Raw genomic sequence first — 10,338 nt, 5'->3', positions numbered from 1 at the left:
TAGCATGTATAGACTTGGGTTTGGTCCCTACTACTGGAGAAAAAAAAAAAGAAGTGAAATTTTGTGAAACACTAACAAATTCTTCCAACAGGGCCAGATCTAATTTGCATTCATGCCAGTGACATGTATGAGAGTGCCTGTTTCAAGCTTCAGTGTTTTCAAACTTTTGAATTTAAGTCAATCTAGTAAGTGATATGTGGAACTAACAAATCTTGAAAACAAGTTATGAGCTATGTATCGCTCATAGTAATGACAGCAATAACCCATGCGTGCTAAAAACATGTATGCACTTAGGTGAACAGGACATTTATGTCCTCATAAAGCTTTTCCCCATAGGTTGTTTATGTGAAAGAACTTGTGCAAAGGATACAGCTGAGGACTGATGGCCAAATCAATAATTGGACAAACTTTCATCATGTTCTGTACAATGGACACAAAACGGCCTTTGTAGTATGCTATCCAAAAAAAACACTTCAATTAAATTATGAGAAAAAAATTAGAATAATCTATAGTTATATCTTCCAATTTAGGACCAGTTGAGTTGTAACTACTCTGAGATATGCTACTGTTCAATGTGGCATTCGTATTACTTCCATTAATTACAAAAAATTTAGCTGCACTTTATTAACAGTTAATAAACTTTTGCAACCAGGCATGGTGGCACAATGTTGTAATTTCAGCACTGGGGAGAGTGAACCAGGAATCTGAGACCAGCTTGGGCTATACAGTGACTTTGAGGGTAGCCTGGGCTACAGAGCAAGACTTAGTTTCAAAAAAACAAAAAGCAATCAATCACTTAATAAAGACTAGAGAGAAAAACTTTTTTAGAAGTTAGTGAATTTCTTTACTTCAATACTGATAGGAAAAAGAGGAAGTATTTTACAAAGAATTAATGTGCATCCTAAACATCTCTGCTTGTCTACAAGTTCAGAAAGCTTTGCCATGTAGGAAGGAAGGATCGTGGGAGGAAAACACAGAGTTGTAGAATGTTCAAGGACTTAGATAAAAACAGAATCAAAAGGATAAAAGAGTAATACTCACCGCCCATAAGACTTTACCTCTACAGTAAAAACAGGAGTCTGGGGCATGCTCTGGTAGTCCCAGTACAGGACTGGGTTCAAGTTGTAGGACTGAATTCTAACATTGGTCGGCACAGGCACTGTAAGAGATTTGAAAAAGGAAAGCAGACAACAATAAAAAACTCATATTCACATTAAAAAATTTTATCATAAGATGTCATGTTAGTCAAATATATTTGAAAAGTCAAAATCAATAAATAGTAAAATGATTTCAAAGGGTACAAAAGGGTTTTGATTCATTTTAAGTGATGGAAACCTCATTGGGTGTAAGAGAAACACAAATATAATATGAAGCAATAAATTCTCATAATGTTTTAGAAGTTTTTGATAAATAAATGTAATGCCTATTATAATAATAATCTCTAATTTTCTTAATTCCTAGAATTTTGAAGCTTGACACCATAGATTACCATCAAGGTCTAGAGAAGAACTGTCCATGTCAGGTATGATAATTTCCCTCTTCAGTGTGGCAAGCCCTCAACTCTATACCATTACATCTTCAACACCGTTTCTATAGCACAAGAACAGGCACCTAAGGATTGACTAACAGAACTACTGACTAACCCATTTTCATGGATATTTTGCTTTCTGTGGAATGCAGGGCTTTTTACAAAACGTATCCAACATTGATTTCTGTCTTTACTTTTAAAAACCACTTCTGAAAACATTTGTTGGCAAGACTGAAAGAGCCACATGGTGAACAGGAGGATGAACATGCAGGTATAGACACAGTTAGTGATATGACTCAAAATTTAAATGTAATTCATTCTATCTAGCCGGGAAATTCCATTAACCATGATTCACTAATAAAATCAAAATAAATAAATGAATGGTAAATGTGGCCAGGTGCAGTGGTTTCCAAAGATAACATCCCTATCTTCAGAATTTGTAAGAGTCCAAGCCTGAGTTTCTAGTTTAGCAAGACTTCCTGGATGGTGATGACACTCACTTGGGCCACTTAAAAAAGCAAAATAAAGCAAAATAAAAAGCCTCATAGGGTCAGACGTCAAGAAACCTGGGCTATTTCCTGGTTATACTGGTAAATAGTTACTTCAGATTTCTTATCTATCAAGTAAGTCATTAATTAATATACATAAAGCATTTGCTCACTGTTGAAGGAAATGCCTAATATATTTTTTCTAAAATAAAAATCCCCAAATTCCGATCTTTCCTAAAATATCCCCCCACAAAGCCCAAACTGGTACATTTGTTTTAATTTATAATTATTTATTAAATAAATGTACTGTCTTTTGAAAGCATAATATGCATCAAGTTATTTAGGTAAATGATATGCAATTATGGATAATTAAATTCTAGTGTCAGCTTTTTCTTTTTCTGATAACTTTTTCCTTTATGGCAGTGGTTCTCAGCAGGTCGTGAGTTTATCCCAGCAAATAGTAGGCAATGTTTACAGACAGTTTTGGTTCTCACAACCCAGAGCGATTAGAGGGTGGCTGTTACCACTGGCATTAGAAGGTCAAGACCATGCAGGATACCACTAAATAGCCTACAACGCATAGGGTATTTCTCCATAATAAATAATACAGCCCCCAAAGTAAGAAACTGTTCAGTGAACCCAAGGCCCACATGCAAGTACTCTACCACTGAGCTATCCCTGGCCCTCTTTAAAAACTTCAGTTTGAGACAAAGTCTTACAAAACTGGTTGCCCAGGCTGCCCATGAACTTGTGATCCTGCTGCCTTGGCCTCTCAAAGAGCTGGAATTACAGGTAAGCATATGCCACCACACCCGGCTTATTTATTTAGGAGGAAAATGAATTTGAAAACAAAATGCTTTATGGTAAACCAATAAATGTTATGGCACTGCCTTGGAAGAAAAGATTTAGCTTCTGCCAAAATACCTAACTTCTGCATCAATCACCAAAGTAATGTCACAGTGTGTGCCAAAGGCTGAGATTATAAACCTGGGGGAGAAAGGGAGGTCTCACAGTCTCAAATACTCTCAACTACTAATTTCTGTGTGTCCTGTAACAAGACAACTACAAATTTTCTACTTACATTGCTGAGAGTTCTTGGTGCTCATCTTTGAATATCACCTTTAGTTCCCTAGGCAATTTCCTCCCAAAGAGCACCCAAAGCACTGGTCTCACCAGATTTGGTTCTGGCTCTTCCTTTTAGTTTTTGTAGAGTGCCCATGGGCATACATAGCAGGAATCCTGAGGTTTCCTGAGTATTCTGCCCTTTATGGAAAGTTTGTACCTGACCTTTCTGAAACAATCTAGTTTCAAGTAAAGATCCATGGTTTCTACAGAAATAGAAGCCACTTGTCCCCTAACTCTTTCAACATTACTATCAAATAACAATCATGCAAATAATCATAATTTTGCAACCAGGTAAGAGATGTACTTAGTGGCAAGAAAACTCACAATGAACCTGAACTTCCTTCAGCAGTCAGTTGTTAATTTTAGCATCTTTTGCCTCTGAAGAGGCTGACAATTTTCAAACCATCAGGTCCTGGTTTCTTTTTAATAGTTCCATGACAAATCTGTCTAGTCGCAAACTTTAGACAAGAAACAAGAAACCAGGAGTTGCCTTTAACACTTTGATTGGAAATCTCTTGTGCTAGATCAGCAGGCATATTTCCTGCTAGGCTTTCTGCTGCTACATAACAAAGATCCTTTTTCCTTCAGCTCCCAATAACAAGTCTTCCACTTCCTTTTAAGCCCATCTTTTTAATTAGTCCTAATAAATTATTTTGTGACTATATATATATTCAATCTGAAATTCCCGTTTTGAGAAAAAGGCACCTAGAAGTCAATCTAAATAAAATAGCAATGTGTACTTGTACTTAGAAAGGAATTACTAAATCACATATTATAAAATCACAAACAATAGTAGACTTGTGCAGCAGCATTAGTTTTTAATGTGAATCAGACTATGTTTCTCATAATTTAAGGAAAAGTCTGCCATGGTTAGAGTAGGACAAGAACTTAAACCACAACTTTCCAAGCAATCAGGTCAAACAGGTACTGATAGGAAGAAGTTTTAACAGACTCTAGTGACAAAAATTACTACCAAAGGAGAAATTTTTGAATAGTTACACCAAAAACACAACCTGTGGTTTTAATGCTACCTGAAGAGAAACCATGAAGTTATTAGACATCTGCCTTTGTCAAAAATCACACATTAAACAGACATGAGTCATTTTCTCATAGTTTCTGATTTTTATAACCTGCAGTCTAAATAACTACATATGCAGAAAAAACTAATTAAGGCTCACAAGAAGCTTCTAACCATAGCACATTAATATTGTATAAGTAAAAAAGATACTGAGAGATAGAAAAAGAATAGTATTATCTACAGAGTTTACAGAGAGATTCTATTAGAATGATTTAAAATAATCTTATAGATTTTCCCATCTCTTGAAAATGCCTATATTTCTCCACTGGTTTCAAAAATGGGCTCAGAATTACTTTGTGTATTTTGTCTAAACACTGCCTATTAGCTTTTTAAAGATCTAATTCCCAAAACTCCCACAGAGGAGTTAAACTGAGGATTAAACAAAAGTAAACACAAGGAGGAGTTAAGAGGGCAAAGAGCAGAAAGGAAAGGAAAGCAAAGCAAAGCAAAACCCTAAACACAGGAGGGAAATATCAGTTTTATCGCACTCCAGTACAATACAGAAGAAAAAGAGAGCTCTGACTAGAGCCAAGTGTTTTCTTAGATGAACAGGCAAAAGTGGCAGGATAGCAAAGGACAGCAATGGACAGGACAGACTAAGACAACTGATAGCACAGGGTCACGGACTGGACAAAAGGAATGTTACGAAAGACAAAAGTAGTAGCCCGAAGAGCTCTGCAATAAGTATTGGTGAATACAGAGTGGTGGAGGAGGCAAAATCCAGACACCTGCAGATGGCAAACTGAGGACACAGGCAATTTCCTGTGCAAAAAAGTGACAGGAATAAGGACTGTCACCCATGCTCCAATAACTGCCAAAAGCAAATGCTGTATTTGAAAGTAGGACAGCCCGAGATGTTCACTGTCCTTTTTAATATGCACGTGTATAAAGATTGTATAAAAGACCTACACTGGACGGGAGCTACAGATTCTGCAGCCATCCTTTGACAATCTGCTCACCAACTCTCTGTGGACAGAACACACTGAAGGATGAAGGGGCCAGTAATTACATCGCTTTTGTGACTCAGAAGTCATCTGATATACAACTCAAAACCATATGCTCTGGACTGCAGCATCTCAGCCCTTTCAGCCCTTCTCCAAATGAACAATTCTAAGAAGAAAGATCTAACACCTTTCCAAAGATGAAGATACAGGGTCATGGGCATTTTCCGAAAGTTTCACTTCTTCCTTTTTTTGTTTGTTTGTTTTTTTGGTACCAGTGATTGAACTGTGGTCCTTGCGCTTGCAAGGCAGGTGGCAGCACCACTAAGCTAAATCCCCAGCCAGAAGTCTCTTCTTGTAAAATGAGAAATGGCTGGAGAAATTCAGACCAGATGTAAAAAATAAGCCTATCAGAATAAAAATTTTTTGGGGGGGTGTACCGGGAATTGAACTGCAGACCTTGCGCTTGCTAGGCAGGCAGGGAAACCACTGAGTGCCCTATCAGAATAAATTTACAATCTTGCTTCTTGATGGCTTAACAGTGCTGATGAAAGGGCTATTTTTCTTTATGCTCATCCCTTACATTGAAGCTATGCAAGGACATTTGGAGAGTTCCTGCACATGTTTCAAGTGTTCATGAAAGTTTTAAACTGAAATATTTCAACACTGTTGGACTTTAAAAGAAATCATATTAATCACTATGTGAAATAATGGAAGAAAAGTCCACTTTCTGCTTCCTTTGATCACTGTCAGGTACCTTTAGAGAAAGACAATTTAAGAACCAAGAGTTCAACAAGGACTAAAATGTTCCAATCTGTAGCATTTTACTTGTACATACTTGTCCTCGGCTAGGTCAAGATCCCTAGTGTTCCTGAAGTCTTCTCTTCTTTTCAGGCCCTAGTGCTTCATGTGATCTCTTAAAATGTGGCGCCCAAAGGACTGGGGATTTAGCTCAGCGGTTTGGTGGCCTGCCTTGCAAGCACAAGAACCTGAGTTCAATCCCCGGTACAAAAAAAAAAAGTGGCACCCAGAAGTAATGCAACAGATGTCAATAAATTATTTTCCTCCTCCCTCTTTAAAAAAAGAGCTGTGCATTCATACTGTAGTTTATTATGAAATAGTTCTCTCCTCCTCCCAAATATTTTTCTGTCAAACTAATACCAAATTAGAGCTTATCCAATAAATACTTGTTTAGCTGTCTTTCTGGCCTAAAAGCTAGGATTTTATTCTCTTTTTACAAAAGAGACAGACAGGGTCTCACTGTGTTGCTTGGGCTGGTTCTGAATGCTTACGCTCAAGAGATGATCTTGTCTCAGCCTGCAGAGTATCTGAGACTACAGAAAAGGGCCAGGCAGTGGCTTATGCTTACTATTGATCTAATATCATCTAACTGGGACAGGGCTAGCATGAGTTCTGACCAGACTAGACCAATCTAATCCTTGAGAAAAATACTTTCTGAGGATTAATCCCCTTTGGACTAATTTATTCTAAGTTTAGAGTAGTCTGGAGATTGAAAAAATAAAACAGGTCTTTTCAGCTTATAAATAAAGAGGAAAGGGCTGGGGATTTAGCTCAGTGGTGCTACCACCTGCATCACAAGCACAAGGTCCTGAGTTCAATCCCCTGTACAAAAACAAAACAAAAAAACAAAAAAACAAAAAAAAAAAAAAAAGGGAAAAGGTAGAATGACTTAGCTGCTGAACATATTTTAAATTTCTCATAATGATCTGGATAACTCTTGATGTTTAAAAGCCAATACAATTTCTCATATATAAGCAAAACAATATTCAAAATATATCTGTTAAAAATGACATGTAATATTGAGTAGTAATCATTCATATATATTAAACATTTACTACAGCTCAACTTTTTTATTCATTATCTCAGGTAATCCCCCAAATCACCCTATGATGGGCTTAGAGAAGTTATGAAAATACGTGTCCATAAGCAAAGTTTTGTTCATTTTAATGAAACATCCTTGTGATCGTTCAATGAGGGATGATTATTTTTTTTTACTCGTACATGTTTGCTATATCTAATTACAGTCATTGTGAGCAGTTAACACGCATGTAACACATCTTGATTGTTTTACTTCCCCTTTCTCCCTTCCCTGTCTCCTCCCTCCATCTCTAGATCCCCTTCCCATGCAATGATCATTTTCCGATGATTTCATAAGCATCTGCTTCCATAATGTTGGCTGGATTTATTACTCTACCATGATTATATGATGGCCAGTGCAAAACCTAAACAACGGATTACAGTAAATCATTACTGACAGACAATAGACAAGAATGAAACAAGTATCTAGTATTCTGATTACTAAGCACTGGAAGACACTCCTTAATGCGAAAATTACAGCAACCCCCTCTTTTCAGAATGCACTGTTATAATTTGCTCTTCTGTTCTACTACAGTACTATTTAAAATGTAATATCTTAAGTATTTTGAATTTCTGAAATAAGTAAACAGAATCTGACAAAAAAGTGAAAATTTTAAACACTACCCAAAGCATTATCCTAAATCAGAGAATAAGTAGAGCTACAGTTGATAAATTACAAAATGTCAGGTGAGAGGCCCAGGCTGGGGGCATGTCCTGCTCAGCTCTTTAGATACCACCAGAGCAGAACAGCAAACCAGAAGGAGGCAGCCACTGTAGCAGACCCATTAATTCACTTAAAAATATACACACTACTTTAATACGTAAAAGTCCATATGGACGAAGTGCCACTGGTTAATAGGGGCACATTGCCTTTATTTTCACTGAGAAAATATGAAAGGCCAGGACTGTAATATAATACATTCGCAAACACGTGGGTTTTCCAGAGACTGGCTGTAACAATACACACTCTTCACTGCTTGCCTGCTCCTATCAGACGCTTATTCCTACATGATCCCCCGACTCCACAGCCAAGCAAGCAGGAAAAGTTAACACATGGAGGCACTGGCAAGAATGGGAAGCGAACCAAGAGCCAGAAACCGGTGTCTCCGTGGGTTTTCCTCCTACACAGAGGAGCTTTTTTCAAATTACCTTTGACAGAAAGGGGTGGGGCCCACTGACCCCTGTGCCGACAAAATGCTAGAGCACAGAAAGCCGTGGATCTGTGCATAGGACGCAGGCAGGCAGCCTCACTCCCAGGGCAGGCCTGGAGGATGTGCAGACTGTGCAGACACAGGGGCCCTGGTGCTCAGGAGGAACCTGGCTGGCACTTGGTGCAGTGCTCCATCCCAGCCAGAAATCTGAGTTTTCCTGTTCTCTGTGCACAGGGTTTTACCGACTGCCTCCTCCATGTTCCTTCACACTGTCCTTTTTCTCCATTAGAATTACTACTTCTCCCCTGCTCCTCCACACATTCAAGCAACAGCTTGCTGACGGATTTCCTCCCTCAAAATTTTATAATTAGCCTAGCCTTTCTAAATGGCATAATTAATCCTGCATAAAATCATTTCCTTCTGTAAAATAATCCAGTCACTGCCCAGTGACTTCAGCCAGGGATAGAGTTTGTAGATTATTTTGTTGACTTTCAGAAACACCACGCTGCTGCTTCTAGGAATGCTCTCACCCTACTCACTTTGACCATGGCCTTCCCGTATGACCTGGCACCCAAGCAAGCTGGATAAATGAGAACCTTCCCCTGGGGATTTGTTAAGATGGAAGAAGCTGGGAGACTGGGCAGGGCTGCAGAACGGGGAATGAACTTAAACCGCATGTAGAAAACATCCTCAACCCTCTATTTTTTAATTTTTGAGACATGGTCTGGCTAAATTGCACAAGCCAACCTTGCACATAGGATCCTGTTGTCTCACTTTCTCAAGTAGCTGGGAGCACAAGGTGCCCCGACGCCTGGTAAGGTTCATAATTTTAACACTCAAATGCTATCAGCATGTTATCTTCCATGATTCCCACCAAGGTGGGAAAGCTGTCAATACCCAGAAAGAATTAAGAAAAGTCAAGTTCTAACAGTCTGAGGTGTTGGTTCTAGCTTCCTGAGACCCAGCAGATATCTCTAATTTTCTGTAACCACTGCTTGGATATTCTGAGGCGATAATTTCCTTTTTGCTAAAGTAATCCAAGCTGTGTTTCTATCCCTTGCATTATACATGACAAGGCATTTCATCACTTGGTTCTTACCTCTCCTTCTATTCTATTTCCCCTGTACCCTTATACACATAAAGTCTGTAAAGAACACTTTAGTCCACGAATTCAACACATTGTTTCACCTCTCTGCCGCTGCACCTCTAATTCTAAGACTGAGGTAATCTCTATAAAGTCTTTCCTAATATTCCACTGGACGGAGCCAGCACCCACATCTTGCTTTACAGTGGCCTATGCATAAGTTCAAGTTCTTGTACTCGGCATTTTGCAATTGATTGCCCTCACCCTAGATAATGGCAGTTGGCAAAATGGTTAATAACTTGGACTCTGGGGCCAGCTGCCCAGCTCCCCACTGAGTAGAAGTTTCTTCTCTGCAGGCCAAGCAAAGCTTTGTGCCTTATCACCCTCTCACCCATAAACAGAAATAACAACAGCACCTACTTTACAGCGCTTATGTTTTCACAACATGTTTACAACAGTGACCAGCTGTTTGGAACTCTTATTGTGGTTCTTATCACAATCCTTGAAAGCAGAAACTAAAGAACCATGATTTTTGCCTTCCCAGAATGTGGCACTATGTCTGCCCCAAGGGAATGAGCAGATAGACATTTGTTGGCTTGACTTTTGAAGATTAAGCCAAGCGGACCTAATGAGAACTCAAGGAAGAAGTCAGAATACTCCTGATCATTCTGAGCTTTATAAATGCTATTTCCAGCACTCGTTTCTTGGGAAAAGCCATAAGCAGGCAGAAATAAAACGCTCTGAGGACCTAAGTATACGAAGAGACCTGAAGACAAATCTGCTACTGAGCGTGGGCATCCCACGGCTTCCACGCTTAGACGCAAGACCAACTATATACCGCCAATTAACTCCAAGCCAGCGACAGAAAACTTCTCCCCTGACCTAAGGATTGTGAGCGCACCTGAGATTGAAATATTTAAGTCGGCAGCAGTGGACGCAGTGCCCAACACTGACTTACTTAACGAAAAAGACTAGTAATAGAGACTAAAGTCTAGAGAAACCGGGCGGCGTGCTTAGCTGCGCGGGCCGAGACCCAGCGTCGCCGCCGCCCGGGCGATCCCAGGA

The 10,338-nt window shown here is 39.1% G+C and overlaps 1 protein-coding gene and 1 long non-coding RNA gene across 2 annotated transcripts in view; one reads left to right on the top strand and one right to left on the bottom strand.

The window, feature by feature from the left end:
- LOC104863891 overlaps window positions 1-10,338 on the top strand; it is a 48,294-nt gene that overhangs the window by 13,101 nt on the left and 24,855 nt on the right. Inside the window, exon 2 of the long non-coding RNA XR_780710.3 lies at window positions 1,462-1,522. This is a non-coding gene — a long non-coding RNA (uncharacterized LOC104863891). The remainder of the gene's footprint in view (window positions 1-1,461; window positions 1,523-10,338) is intronic.
- The window catches only part of Ifngr1 (interferon gamma receptor 1), a 24,844-nt gene that overhangs the window by 14,076 nt on the left and 430 nt on the right, over window positions 1-10,338 (bottom strand). The window contains exon 2 of the mRNA XM_010626582.3: window positions 1,042-1,159. Within this exon, the coding sequence (XP_010624884.1) occupies window positions 1,042-1,159 (118 nt within the window). The remainder of the gene's footprint in view (window positions 1-1,041; window positions 1,160-10,338) is intronic.

This window comes from Fukomys damarensis, unplaced genomic scaffold, assembly GCF_012274545.1.
Source record: "Fukomys damarensis isolate Sample0158 unplaced genomic scaffold, DMR_v1.0_HiC HiC_scaffold_14, whole genome shotgun sequence".
Classification (NCBI taxonomy): domain Eukaryota; kingdom Metazoa; phylum Chordata; class Mammalia; order Rodentia; family Bathyergidae; genus Fukomys; species Fukomys damarensis.
The sequence above is the reverse complement of the archived record's forward strand: the minus strand, read 5'-3'. Positions and strand labels throughout refer to the sequence as shown.